This window comes from Thermobia domestica, chromosome 1, assembly GCF_964235325.1.
Source record: "Thermobia domestica chromosome 1, izTheDome1.hap1.1, whole genome shotgun sequence".
Classification (NCBI taxonomy): domain Eukaryota; kingdom Metazoa; phylum Arthropoda; class Insecta; order Zygentoma; family Lepismatidae; genus Thermobia; species Thermobia domestica.
In genome coordinates this window covers 108735187-108751114 of record NC_137454.1, presented here as the reverse complement: position 1 = coordinate 108751114, position 15928 = coordinate 108735187, and the positions used below count along the sequence as shown (strand labels likewise).

Sequence of the window (15928 nt, the reverse complement as noted above, 5' to 3'; positions counted from 1 at the left end):
CCATAAGCATTCCTGTTAGGGATATACTGGCACCACACCTTCGTTCCAAACAACTTGCCACCGATCGAAGTCATCCACATCAAATTGTTAGTCCACAAGTGATATATACTGCATTCCATTGTGTTTGGTAGCAGTGCGGTGCATATGTATGTGTGTGTGTGTGTGTGTGTTTGTGTATGTATTCCGGAGAAATTGAATTATCAACTGGAATTGGTTGAAATTGGGCAACAAAACTGTATGTAGGAAGTTTAATTTAGAATTGTAGTTACAAATACTAAGGGTAACAAGTGTCATGGTTTGCACTACAGGTGAATGTTGAACATTCTTTTCAGTTAACTGAAAATTTAAAGATTATCGTTTGCCATTTTATGTATAAGTCTTAGTAATTCGATGGATTCATATCAAGTAAGATACGCTCGAAAGAAATGGAAGAATTTATTAATCCGTTAGAATTCTGGTCCAGGTATAATATTTATATATGAATTAAATTAGTATTCTGTGCATTTATTTATATATCGGAAATAAATTCACTAACTTTCTGAATGTTAATCCTTCATCACCTTATTGACACCCGAGCTCTAGATCTGTCCCGAGCTCTAGTCTTCCATGTAGTGAAGGAACATAGTAAATTGTAAGTACAAGACATATTGAAATATAAATGTTGTTAAACTTTGCAAAATGTTTCGAAGAATTGTTAAACGTGAATTACAAGAGAATCATAAACAACTTAGAATTTCGTATAGTTCGTTTCGTATAAATGTTGTAAAAATACGTATTGAAAGTACACTTTTGACCTGTACGTCGAAGATCCTTTACCCAGAAGTTACATGTTTCTCACATGATGTTCACTTTTATTGATCTGTGTAAAGGTACCATATGAAGGAATAATTGGATGAAATATTAAAACATTAATTTTTACTTACAATTCATTTTTAGAGTTACGTACCTACTACATAAATATTGTTCACTGTTGCAGGACCGTACAAAGCTTGTGATGTGAAAGGACTAGCCTGCGTGGCTCGCTTGAAAGGTATTCCCGTTCTGAAATACACTTATATTATTTGCAGTGTTCATATTGTCTTTTTTAAGTTTGCATTTTGATTTATTTATTAAGAATAGATACATGTACAATATTGCTGTTGTCCTTTGTTAGAAAATCTACTATAAAGACAGTTTAATTATATTAGTTTTCTAAACGTCCATGAATTCAACATAATTTTAACTCTTAATTCTGTCCAATATTTTGAATAGCAAGTTCAATGTTCTCTATTTGCGTTTGTGTAACTGTTAACTCCTCGTTCAGTTTAACAAGTCTTAAAATTTTATAGGATTACAAAATAATTTTAGAGATATTTAAGAAGAAATCCATAACTAGGGCAGCTAACCCGGAAAGGCTTAACTACTTAAACTTTCCTGGAAACTTCGGAAGTCGGAAAACAAATAATTCAGTAATCTCCGTTCATCAGCAAATCGTTAGTGATTACTTGTCAAAAACCTTCATGTTCATTCAGGGAGAGCTTTTATAAAACCCACTGTTAGGCATGTTGAATTCTACGGCTCCTATTAAGTAGAAACGTAGTGGATAGGAAAGTTTAGCTTTCTTGAGATAGGAAAAAGATATGATGAATGATGATAGGTAAAAAAGTTTTCAACATAAAATTAAGAAAAGAAATATATTAAGAAGTATTCTATTGCGAAATTTTATTTACGTTCCTTTCAGTTCATTAAAGTAAAAGTTTCGTTAGAGAGATAACTAAGATATTATAACATATGAACTGGCATTAACAGATTTGCAGTTTGCTAAGTTAAGATATAAAATAGTTGCTATGTTTCAAAAGTTTAAATATATTCACTCAGTCTTTTCTTATACGTATTTTAATATCTTTCCCTTTCATTACATACTAAATAAATTAATACTGTATCATTCCTTTCTTAGTTATTTTTTATATGCATAAATACAAAAACGTGCTATAATAATAACCGTTAAAATACGATTGTAAGACAAACTTTTAAATTTCTTTTATAGATACGATATGATTTTACTGTATGATTTCAAATCTGAATCTAGATCCATGGTACTAATAGCTTTAACATCTGATTATTATGCTTTATAATATAAGTAATACATGTAAATAATGATAAAACATGCCGTAAATGGTAATGGTAATGTAGAATCACACTCTAAAGTTCGAGGCAAAAATAGCAAACAAGTAATATTGAAAACAAAATTTAGATTTTAGAATTTAGATTTTAGAATTTAGGTTTAGATTTCATATATTAGTCTTATTAACATTGTTTCTACATTTGTAATTTTAAGACAAGTGTGCAATATGTGTGTGATTTTTGAAAATTTAGATTTAGATTTCATATATTAGTCTTATTAGCATTGTTTTCACATTTGTAATTTTAAGACAAGTGTGTAATATGTATGTGATTTTTGAAAATGCAATTAATTATCTTGATAGCTACACATATAAGGTTAAATGTTGATATAATGTTTCTGCTCCGGATAAATATCGTGCCTTATGTACTTTTCTTCAAATTAAATCCAGTAGCACTTTTAAGTAAAACCATTACGAGAGAAATGCAACAAGTTTATACTTATTACTTATGGGTATTACTCTTATAACAAAGTTGTAATAAAGTTATAATATATTATTTAAATATCATATCATGATTGTAATTTCTGAAAACAATTTCTGTGCCATTTTTCCTCCTGAATTCAAATACGTGATCCGTTCTTCCCGAGCACATCAGGCCTACTCATCAGCCAACATTTTTTTAAAAAAATGAATCAAATTATAGTGGTTGGTGCATACGAAACATACATTTGGCAATCGTGCAAAATGAGGCAACGCAGAGAAGTCAGGTGAAAACAATGTAGTAGACAGTCATAAGTCGAGTGTGGAAGTTTTGTTGTCTGTTCTGCAGCGCTTTAGGGTTTTGCTTTGCAGTTGTTAGGAAAGAACACGTTTCTATCACATCGAATCGAGGTTGTATAAAACACCCAGATTCATTTTGTTATATTTGTGGCAGGTTTGATCTTGAGAAACAGAGACAGAAGTTAAGTAAGTTTGTGCATGTAGCATATCGAGCATTACTTTGATATGGATATCGGTGACCAAGCCAAGAGTTTCGCTCCTCACATTGTGTATCGGTGTTGTGTTCAGGGATTATGACTGTGGGTAACTGGTACTTAGAAGTCTATGCAGTTCGCTACACCTATGGCTTGGAGACATCAGAGAGATCATAGCACTGACTGCCATTTTTGTTTTGTGAAAGCTAAAGGGCACAGTACAAAAACTAGAAAGAACATTGTCTATTCCAACCTTCCGTCAGCAATTAGATCTGTCCCACATGAACATTTGCCCATCCCTGTACAACCTGACCAATGTAACAGTAGCTTAGTATGGAAGATGAAGGTCAAACATCATCCGATGTTTATGTACCGGTAGAGATTACTAAAAGCAGTCATCAGTTTAAACTGTTTGAACACAGAGTGCACTCAACAACCTAATCAGGAATGTTAATTTATCGAAAGGAAAGAGACAAGTTGTTTGCTGTACCCTGAAGTCAAAGAACTTACTCGTTCCGTGAGCAAATTTTGCATGGTACAAGCATCGCCAACCAAATCTCTTGTTCTTCTTTTCAGAGGTATACTGTTGAAATGAAAATGGTTAAATGCATCTCTTTGGGATAAAATATAATGTTGCTGATTGGTGATTGTACCAAGACTGCAATAAAATAAGTCTAGAAGTTCTTCTTCAAAACGAAAACACATTTCCATTTTTCCTTGTCGAACATTCGGTAGTAGTGGTGAACACATGTGGCTTTTGTGTGTGATTTCAAGGTTATTGGTCGAGTCTAGTTACCCAAAAGTGTCTTGCTTAATGTGCTTCCTATTGTGAATGAGAAAGCAGGACAAAATCCCTTCATTGAGTGCACAGCTGTGACCAACCAGAACTACATTCTTCTCCAATGAAAAAAAAATGTTCTCCAAAATAACTTTAGTGTAACATTTTAATGTGTTACTTCCGCCTTTATATATAAAGTTGGGGGTTTCGAATCAATTCGTGAAGGCTGTGAACAAAAATGGAACATTCTTCAAATACATTAGTGACATGTTTCCAAAATTAACACAGGAGAAACTGAAGGGCGGATTATTTACAGGGCAGCAGATAAGTTGAACTGTTTGTATGGGCAAATTTCAAAGATGTAGTCAATACTTTCTTGGGTAATAAAAAGACTAAGAACTACGAAGAGCTGGTCAGTGATATGTTACTGCACTTCCGATGATTGGGATGTAACATGAGTGTGAAGCTACATTTGCTGCATATTCACTTGAGTTACTTCCCGAGTAACTTGGGCCAGTTCAGTGAGGAACACGGAGAGAGATTCCACCAGACAATTAAACTCACGGGGAAAACATTTCAGGGAAAGTGGAATGTTAATATGCTTGCTAATTTTTGTTGACTTCTGCAAAGGTATTGAGATTTTGCATTATTTAGTTTTGAACTGGCTTCGTTTATTGATTTATGTTTTATGTGTGTGTTTGAGACGCAAATGTTATTGCATCGGTAGGTGTCACAAACCACGGAAATACTTTCATTTATGCATCTGTGTTACATGTATTTTGATCCTGTAGTTATTACCAAGTTGTTTAATGTATTTGGTATAATATGTGTATCAGTATTACTCCTGCTACTTTAAGAACTACAAAGAACACCAATGAGGGTTAAACCATTGGAGAAATAAGTTTAGATATTTAACATAGAACTTTAAATGTTCATAAGCAAAAATTGAGTATTGATACTGAGGGGTTTCTATTTTAGTTCATACAATAACTATGTGTATGAAGATGCCAACACTTGTATGTCTAATTAAGGTGTAGATTAAAAAGTAAATGCGACACAGAGAAAATGATTATATTTGGGAAATTATGCAAATATCTGATTTCAAATTACCCTGGACATTCTGTATATCTCAAACTTCAAATATATATATATATATATATATATATATATATATATATATATATTATTAAAAATATATAGAAAAGTGTATATATTATGTAACTTCCCTGTGTTTGGGTGCTTTTTCTGGAGACATCTGATGTGCTAACTTTAAAAATCATTTTTGTAATCAGCATCATCACATTATGAAAACAGAAGAAAATTCAAGTCTTCAGAAAATTTATCTCAAAACGTTGGATTGTGTAATTAAAATTATTTCAATAAGCATAGCATAATGTTATAACACTAAATCAAATCTTTCTATTTACGTTTGCTCACGTGGTATTTCACAATACTTTGAATATAGTGAACTAAAAACCATCAATATTCAAAATTAGTGACTGTAATGATTTATAGATCTACATATTGAAATATAATTATCTAGAACAAATTACATATTTTCCAGAGAAAATGCGTGCTCGGAAATCATGCCACTGTCTAGCTGCATGTGAGGAATTTAATTTTGACTCCAATTTCATGGCTTCAGGAAGGTTAGTATATTAACTGTTTAATTTTAAAGCACTGAAAAATTCCAGTAAAAAGAGTTACCTTGGTGTGTATTTAAACATATCATTTTGTGATTTTAAAGTATTATTTGAATTTTGGGTTTCAAAATACAGGTCATATATTTCTAAAGAACATTGCCCTAAAATAGATAATCATGTGCTGTTAGTGGAAAACTGGTTGCTTCCATATTGCCAACTCTGGAGTCTCCACTGAGTTGAAGACGATTTTCATATCGCCATTATAAATACTTGATGTTGCTTTTAGGCATACTTACAAAATAGAAGTTAGGTTCGATTTCAAAAAACACAAAATTTACAGCAAATGAACCAAAAAGACTTTATGTAATTGCCAAAACTATAAAATTGAAATTTAATTGAAATAATTGAAGCTTTAAAACGTTTGTGATATATATTCTTGCTAGTGTGTGTGTATTACTTTCACCTAACGTACATCTGAGTACATATTTTTCTACACCTAACGTACATATTTTTCTCTATATTTCCTTGCACACATATATTGCACAAAATGATTATAAAATGTTTGCATTTCAACTACTAACAATTTAATTTTGACAGTAGTAAGTAATTTTTCATTAACTTGTATATTTTGCTGTGTTCATTTGATGAAAACGTTTGTTGTTTGTATATGTTGTGATGATGCATACGACTGTAGCATTAAGGTTCCATCTGTGAATAAAGCACTTCGCTGTAATGGCTAGCAAATTCAGAAAATTCAGCTGGAAAAATAATTGATAGCTCAGTTAACAATATTAGTGAGTAGATTAAACATTAATGCATGTGTTAGTTAAAACTTACAACTAATTACAACACCCCTCAGTAAATATTGCGGTAATAAATATCATTTTAAAACAAAAACAATTGTATTTCTGCCACCTTTCCAAATGAACGTACAAAAAGTATTGTTTTTCTTTTCAGACATGGTTTTCCTGCAATAATACTCACAATGGCAGAATTTCCCAAGATGAGATTCAAACGTGATGTATTGTATGGGGACCTTGAAATGTTAGGTAAAACAATATTTATAATATTAAGCAGTAACTCTAGTTAATATCGATAACAATTATTAACAATAATTAGCAGCCCTGTGTAGAGTGGATATATCTCCGAATAATAAATAACGATCAAGCATAAGCATTTATTCTAGGTGTGTTCATATGTGGAAATATGGATGTATAAATTCGCAAGTAGCACAATTGAACCTGCATTTTAATTCTATTAAATGCTATTAAGTATCTGCTATTATCTTTATTGATAGTAAGCGAAAAATGAGCAAGGCGCTGAAGTGTATCTGGTAAGGCTAAGTATACACATTATAAATGTATTGCATAAACACTTGCTTACTAAATAATGTAATGAATGATGTTCTTTCCAATTTTTTTGTCTGTTTCTTGTAGCTTTGAAAGAAGAAAACATGTCATGTAAATAATTCGGAACATGAAATGTCATACGTATACCAAACTGTTGATTTGTGCTAATATTTTCATAATAAATGAAAATTTTAAGAGGGGTTAATGTTTCATATACGTACGCTGATTCTTACAAATGTTTTCTGTACGTTATTGTAAGCGAAACTTAATTAAATGTGAAGACAGCTCAATTTGGAGTAGGATGTAGTCTGTTAACGATGTTGTGTCACGTCTGTATTCTTTAGTGAAGTATTTTGGTCATCTTCGGCAAAGTATCATGTGACATAAACTGGGTAAAACTTTGAGACACGTTTGAACGACTGTGAAGTAAAAGGAATTTTCACTGAGGATAAAAAGCAGGCCACCAGGCAAACTTGCCACGGAGGGTTACTTTACAAAATGGATATCAGTCTACAGAAAGGTTAACAGTCAAATGAAACGCGTTGTTATTAATTAATTCAAGATTTAGTTTACTAAAGATTTCTATCTAGAATCCTATCTAGTAATATCTAGAACTCCTAAAATGGCTACGATGTTTACCCTTTCAAACTAAAAGGTTACATTTTCTGGATTCTTTTCAGTTTCTTTTGGAGGATTTGGATGTTTGTTTTTCGGAGGTAGTTTGCTCTCAGTTGTCGAAATATTCTATCTTTTTGGTATTCAAATTATAAGAATAATTTGGAATAAATGCTCTTCAAATGTCAAGAACGTAACACGGAAGGTTCAAGTCAAATTGAGTAAACAAATGTCAAGAAGACACAAAAACATCACATACGTAGAACCATTCAGTATTGTAAAAAGTAATTCCAGAAATCCAAATATATTTTCAACGAAGGAACACTCCTATGAAAGGAGGTACGTGTCCAACTTAACTAGGTAATTAAGCTAATATTAATATTAGTACTTTGAACCGTTTTGTATGGATGTTAGTTCTAAAAAGGAGTTCTACTATCTACTATATATTTAAGAATTCTCTGCTGTTGAAAAATTGTTATAATGCTTTTGTGTAATACTTGAGTGTGTAGTGCGCCAATCAACACTCCAAATCAAATGTTAAATACGAAGATAATGCTAAATTAATTATCAATTTATTTGACTTTGAACAAATTCAACACGGGTTAAAGTTACCATATGGTTTCGGAACCTCCATCACGACACTCCACTTAAAAATTAATTCTAAATTACTGGTCATATTCTCTACATTGCATTAGTTTCAAACGGTAATATTGAACGTGTCCTAAAAGTTATCCAACATACTTGATTAAAAAGTTAAATACTATATTCGATTATCAAGATCAGATGGGTACGTAAAATTAAATGAAATACATATTCCATTATAATATTATCGAAGGTGAAAAATATTATATGGTATAAATTCAAAACTTCAGAACTTAAAAAATAAAATTATAAGTGGATGTTAATATAATAATTTACTATTAAATATGTGAATAAATTCAAGTTTTATGATTTTTAACATTTAATTTCTTAATTATTGTACACTCTGAATTGATTTTCAGTACAATAGTTTATCACAAGCCTTAGCAGTACAATGAAGCTTTTTGTAAAAAAGTTAGATATAGTTTTAGAACGTCGTTGATATAAAATACCATACGTAGATAATAGTTACATATATCAAATATCTTAGAAATATCATGTTTTAGGTGCTAGTGCTACAAAAGCTCAATTACAGCACATACTAACAATATATGAAATTAAATGCTGGAAAGATGAAATATTAATATTTTATGATATTCGTTATTGCCAGTTGCAGAGTATTGTTATAACAAACGAAATATTATTAAAAGATCAAGCTGGTCAAAACAATCCACTCTACTAATGGATATTGTGTGTAACACTTCATTGTAAACGCTCTGCTACTAGTAAGATCAAGGTCTGTATGCTATCAATTTAGGTGTGGAATACTTTATTTTAAGACCTATATTGTAAATCGAACATGGAATATATAGCTCTCTAAACGGTTACTTCATTTTCCGATATAATTTCTTACACAATATATAAAAGCTGTGAGTCATTAAGAATTATAAAAGCGAATTAAAAATTTGGGTGATGTGTTAGATGATCGTTTGCTTAAAGAATTTGTTATTGTGCTTGTGAGAATTTAAGGGTAAAGTCGAACAGTTGTTAACAGGTAACAGTAAGAGACTGCAAAGCAAACTTAAATCTCGAGTTATTGTTTCGGTTCTAAACTTTACACCGCAAACAAACAAGAAGTAAAGTTGTCCCTCCCAGCGTAGTCACTAACGTTCTCCATTTTAAGATAGTGTTCCTGAGTTCGCTTTCCAATAGGTATTCTCGGTGGAAAAATATAATTGCCTTTGAGGCTAGCCATCGTGAATGGGGTTTTCCTAATTGATACCAGGCAAATACCGGGTTACTATCAGCACTATAGTCTCCTTCACAGTTAACTTTACTCCAATTCCCCGGACAGTGTGGTCAGCGAGGGATCTCACCTCTCATGCCTTGTAACTTTTCTGTAGTTGCTGAAAGCAAAGAAATCTAATTCCTAATCCTAAAATGTTAAAGTGCAAATACCAGACAAATAATTTTATAATTGCTCTACTTAATTCATATAATTCACAATGTTTCAGAAGTTATTTCGATTTCATTTATATTCCAATGACACAGAGCAACATTGAAGCAACCACGAATGCTGATCATTCAGTTTCTATATTACCAGCAGGAGGCCACATAGAACTTGTTATTCCTAGTGAAGCACGTCAATTTATTCAAACTAAATATTTCTATATGCCTTGCGAAACTACAAAATCTGATGATACATATTGAAGTAATGAAGATAGTGTCGCTCCAGTAAAAAAATCTTATATGACACACATTTATTTTTCGTTAGATGGTAATTTAATTCGTTCTTTATCCGAATCTTGTCGTTATCGCTCACAAATTGAAAGATTACACAGTTATTATTGTGATGCTCCTCAAACATATTAAGCATGTGCATTCAGCTGCTAAGCAATCGAATAAATTAAATTATTGTAATCCTGGTTTTAGGAAACTTACTAATAACGTAGAAAACGTAAAACCCTAGAAATATATGGGCTTCATACTGATATTATAAGTTTAGATATCTGCTTACTAATAAACTAATTGTACGCATAAAATTACACCATAGCAAAAACGAATTTTGTTTAATGTCAGCTGAAAATATGTCATAGAAAATTGCACTTGACAAGCAATCGCTAATGTATGTCTGTTCTATGAAACTGCGTATTTAACTATGCAATTAAATAAGCGAATAGTGAGTAAAACGGACAAAATACATTATGTGACCAAAAGTATCCGTCATCTGGCTGAAAATGACTTACAAGTTAGTGGCATCCTCCATCGGTACTGCTAGAATTGAATACCTTAGCCTTGTTGACAGCTTCCACTCTAGCAGGCATTCTTTGAATCACGTGCTGGAAGGTTTCTTGGGGAATGGCAATCCATTTTTCACGGAGTGCTGACCTGAGGAAAGCTATCAATGTAGGTCGATGAGACCTGGCACGAAGTCTGAGTTCCAAAATATCCCAAAGGTGTTCTATAGGATTCAAGTCTGGACTCTGTGCCGGCCAGTCCATTACAGGGATGTTATGATCGTGTAACCACTCCGTCACAGGCCGTGCAGTATGAAAGATGCAATCGCCATCTCCGAATTGCTCTTTAACAGTGAGAATGTGCTTAAAACATCAGTGTAGGCTTGCGCTGTGAGAGTGCCACGCAAAACAACAAGGAGTGCAAGCCCCCCCCAAGAAAAACACGACCACACCATAACACCACCACCTCCGAATTTTACTGTTGGCACTACACACGCTGACAGATGACATTCACCGGGCATTCTCAATACCCACACCCTCCCATCGGATCGACACATGGTGTACTGTGATTCGTTACTCCACACAAAGTTTTTTCATTGTTCAATTGCCCAATGTTTACGCTCCTTATACCAAGCAATTCGTCGATTGGCATTAACTGCGTAATTTGTGGTTTATGAGCAGCGCTCGACCATGAAATCCAAGTTTTTCTCACCTCACACCTAACTGTTATTCTACTTGGAGTGGATCTTGATACAGTTTGGCATTCTTGTGTGATGGTCTGGATAGATGTCTGCCTATTAAACTTTACGACTTCATCAACTGTCGGCGGTCTCTGTCAGTCAACAGACGAGGTCGTTCTGTACGCTTTTGTGCTGTACGTGTCCATTTACGTTTCCAGTTCACTATCACATCAGACACAATAGACGTAGGGATGTTTAGGAGTGTGCAAATCTCGCGTACAGAGTTCTGACACAAGTGACACCCAATCATCTGAGCACATTCAAAGTCCGTGAGTTCCGCGGAGCGCCCCATTGGGCTTTCTCACGATGTTTAATGACTACTGACGATGGTGATAATGCGTACCTGTCAGTAGGTGGTAGCACAATGCACCTAATATAAGAAACGTATGTTTCGGGGGGTGTCCGAATACTTTTGATCACATAGTCTATCTCTAATAGGAGTAGAAACAAGGTCTTTCTTCAAGTTGAAAAGGTCTTTCAACTTACGTATTTTTTTCGGTAAGGTTCCCTAAGATGTTAAGTTTTTTTGTTTCGTCTCCATCACAGCCTTGAAGAGGATATATTTTGATCGCAATGAATTAGTTACCTTACTTCACCATAAATTATGTATTATACCTTAACACACCGCAATTACAAATAGAATCAAAGTCATTTCCTCCAAATTCTGTTATCTACGATTTTAAGGAAACGAAGTTTATCTTCTAAACTACTACATTCCGATCTCAGATACTGAAATTATTCTCTGGTTCTTACTCTTGATGAGTATCCATAGGGATATGCTTGCTTATGCATTTACCATTTCCCTTAAGGGTGCTATAGATAATTATACCTAGCACGCACCATATATTTCACCTATAGATATAAAAATATCAATTTTAGAATATTTATTGATATGTTTACATATATTGCGTTCGCGGAATATGGTTCGTTAGCACAGTAAACAAAAAAGAAATACCGATAACACGTTCCAAATCATGTTATTGCATAGAATGAGGGTTATTTAACAGTTCTCTGCACTTCACGATACTAATGAATAATTTATTATAATAGAATTAGCTATTGTAAATCTTGATGTACCTTTTCTTCGAAATTATAAATTTAAAGCACCATATATGCCAAAATATATATCTGAGCCCACCGTAATTACAGACACTTATTTACGTGATAGCATATACATATATGGCATTATAGTATGCCTTAGATACTAGCGGCATAGAGTATTCATATTTTACTAAAATATTTCAAGAATATTGTTTAAGTGCTACTATTCTTTACAGTGTAACTAGAAAGTGTTTCCTTCTACAAATTCCTGAAAGAAACATTATGCATTTAAAAGAAATAGACAATCCTAAGAATACTTCATTAGGATTTCACGATTACAAGTGCGTTCGTAAAAACATCGCTTTTAGTAACACTGACCCATTGTTCCCGCTTAATACAATATAATAAATTATGTGCAGATGTTTTACGTATGTGAATAATAGTGATATATATTCTTACAAGCCTGTTTAGTGACGAATCATTAAAAGTATTGGTTGATGATAAAATTACAGGGGTAAGTGCTGCTGGAATATACCCTATCACGAAACGTATCGTAACTATGAAACAACCGATTGGACTAATATTTAATTTAGCTCAATCATATTCAGGTTGCTCGCATTGGGTCGGAGTGTACATAGATGTAAAATCACATGGCTATTACTTCGATAGCCTTACAAACGATATTCCCATAGAGATAAAGAATCTTTTTCATAAAAAAGTAAAATAAAAATAGTAGGAATGTAAAATTTAAAATGATACGTATCTAAGCCTATGCTTTTTTTCTAAATTTGTAACTTTATTTCATGTATTTTCATTACAATTCCCACAAATAATACAACATTTATACTGGATTAGTTAATGCTGTTCATCCTTCATCTTTCCTCTAGTAATTGAATTGTTTTGTATTACAACATCCACATTGATTTCTTCACAATATTACTATGGAAAGAATAATAGTCATTAAATGCACTTCTACATAATTAATTCAATGATGTACAATGTTTAGTTCTTAAATCAATAGCACTATCTAATGCAAATATTGTCTTAATCCAAACGAATTTCTCCAAACCTTTACAATGAATGTTCCTGTTCTTTAAACAGAATTGATATACTAAGTTTCATGTGTGACATACTTCGTATCCTTTTCAATATTACAATTTAATCAATGTAAATTTAAAGTTAACCAACAATTTATTTTTCAAAACTTGAAGATATTAAGTTATACTCTATTAGTAATTTTAGCAAAACAATGAGAATTTACTATCATTAAATAAAATCAAGGAATTATATATTCCTTATCATGTATAAAATCTTTGAATATCAATAACGAACTGATTCACACATGACAAAATTTCATATGGGCGTTGTATGAAAAGAGGTACAATTTGACCAAAAAGTTTTGTATATTTTATGAATTCACAAGTGTTACGTATTCAGTTGATTATTGGTATTTGACTATGCTATTGTGCACACACTTCAGGCAGTTCAAAAACTGTTTTTTATTAAATGAATATTTCAGGCATATGTTTTAATGTTATGAAGCTAGAAGACTCAAGAATAATATATAACTAGCATTTATGATCTAAATTGAATTATTACATAAGTATACACTTATACGTTTACAACACAATTCACAAAAATGTCATCTTCAGTATATAAAACACAGAAAACTTTACCATCATTATTGTTGGCATATTTTGCTAATATTCCACGTCAGGTTTCTTACTGTTTCTCATAATCGATCTTTCCCAAATACAGGAAACAGTTGGAATCACTGGTAAAACTGTAAAAGCTCCAGATGAATAATGTCAATACCTTATTATTTACTAATTTCAATTCAATGCAAAATTAACAATTGTGGAATCACAAAGAAAATGTACGACTCCATGTAATGGATATTATCATAAAGATGTTTTTAATTAATGGAAGGAGAGTAATTCAACCCAGATGAGGGAGCTTAATTCACCGTTAATTCTAGACTGATTTTAATCCTATTTACTAACATATTTAAAAAATGTATATTGTGTTTTATCAAAATCTAGTGAATTAGAACAATTATTGTGGAGCTTTGAAAGATATCTTGGACAGGTAACCTATAACTTTATTCATTATTTTTTTAACTTCCTACAAACAGGATAATTGAGAAGTCTCAAATAAAGTGTCTGATCTATTACTTCAAAATTGGATTTTTTTACAAATATTATCGTGCAACATATCTTTGAAACAGTTGAGAGGGGAGAAAACCAGACTTTCATTCTTGGGAGACTAACCTTAAGTTATGCATATATTTCCAATATCATAGAGAAACTATATACAAAATTTGTCTTAATCGAAGATATTTTAATGGTTTATATTGAGAAACAGAGCCTTGCATGTTCTCTGTGAAATAGCAACATAGAATGGATTTTACCTCTTTTACCTCCCTTGTATTGGTTGAATTGTAACCAAATACAACAGTATTTCCACAGTAGAAGAATAACACATTTCAATTGGTTCGCTGCTGACGTCTCCATTAAACTCCCAATAATTAAACGGTTAATCAAATTTATACCGTTATGATAAATAATCTCGTACACAACAGGCCATTCTCTGCAAACTATCCCCTCTCCAAGAGATGTGATTAACAGCAACTTGTCCTACGTCCCGTCACATTGTGAATGTTATAATTTATTACACGATACGTACAGTGTATGGTAACATATTACAATAACACTTGTAATTTTTACGTTGTAGTAATTAATGTATGTATTGAAAGTAAGTAAGAACTACTTCTCTTTCAGAAGACTCTATATGCAAGTCAATTTAAAGAATTACAGAAAACCTTATAGCTTAAATAAATTTAAACTCTTCTCAGTTCGAGCAAGATTTGCTGATTTTGTATTTAAGGAATCCACTTATCTTGTATGTAGCTCCGGCTATATTTTCAGAAGAAAGACCACGGAACACATGATGGTGGTTCCGATTCCACCATAAACTACAAGTTCACGTTTCACGTAGCCCCACTATTTAAGACCAATGCAATAACTTTCGGAAATAACAATATTCACACCTTGAGCCTTTCTTACAACACAGCCAAAACATAACTTGTTCTCTCCTCGTGCAAGAATATAACTTGTGAAAGGAACAAAATATTTATGGTGTGCTTTATCTTTCAGCATCACTCTAGCTCACAAGCAATTTAATATCGCATTAAATTTTTTCGTAGGGTAAAAGGAAAAATGACACACTACTTATTTCAAGCAATGTTTGCATTCACTAACTCAATGCAGGAGTATTTGAAGCTTTCCACACTTGATGGATTTAAGCATGTGACGACAGCTCCACATTACATTCTGAGGTATTAGTTTGTAAAATAATATTAATAATAGTATGTTAATTAGTTTGCTATACAACATAATCATACAACCATTTTTCTATATTCATATTGACTTCGTACTAGTATATCAGACTTACAACTCAAAAAAGTAAGTATTTAATTTTAAAATCATGTACTTTGATAAGTAAATGTATGGCATGATTTCAGAGGCGAATCAAAAAGGTAAAGACTGAGGGGCAGCCAGAATCCAGACTATCGTAGGTGTATCATGAGACTACTATTAACTTAAAAAATGTTAATAATAGGTTAATTAATTTTTGTCACTAAAATTTAGAGGCCTACGACTCCGGCCCGGGACTAGATCCGCCACTGCATGGTTTGGCTTAGTAACCTTGTGTTGTCTGATTTCTGGTTAAAGAATAGAAATAATTTACTTATCATGCATGGCTATATCATGAGCACTAGGGACAGGATGATCAGTTACATCAATCTAGTAGTTCTAAAGAGGATATGATAAATTTGTAAAATTACTAATATAGATTAAAGAGATAGTT

General features: G+C 32.3%; 1 protein-coding gene across 1 annotated transcript in view; it reads left to right on the top strand.

The window, feature by feature from the left end:
- The window catches only part of LOC145688105 (uncharacterized), a 97589-nt gene that overhangs the window by 28877 nt on the left and 52784 nt on the right, over positions 1 to 15928 (top strand). Inside the window, exons 7-11 of the mRNA XM_081761855.1 lie at positions 977 to 1030; positions 5419 to 5503; positions 6455 to 6546; positions 7527 to 7800; positions 15264 to 15395. Coding sequence (XP_081617981.1) covers positions 977 to 1030; positions 5419 to 5503; positions 6455 to 6546; positions 7527 to 7800; positions 15264 to 15395 — 637 coding nt within the window. The remainder of the gene's footprint in view (positions 1 to 976; positions 1031 to 5418; positions 5504 to 6454; positions 6547 to 7526; positions 7801 to 15263; positions 15396 to 15928) is intronic.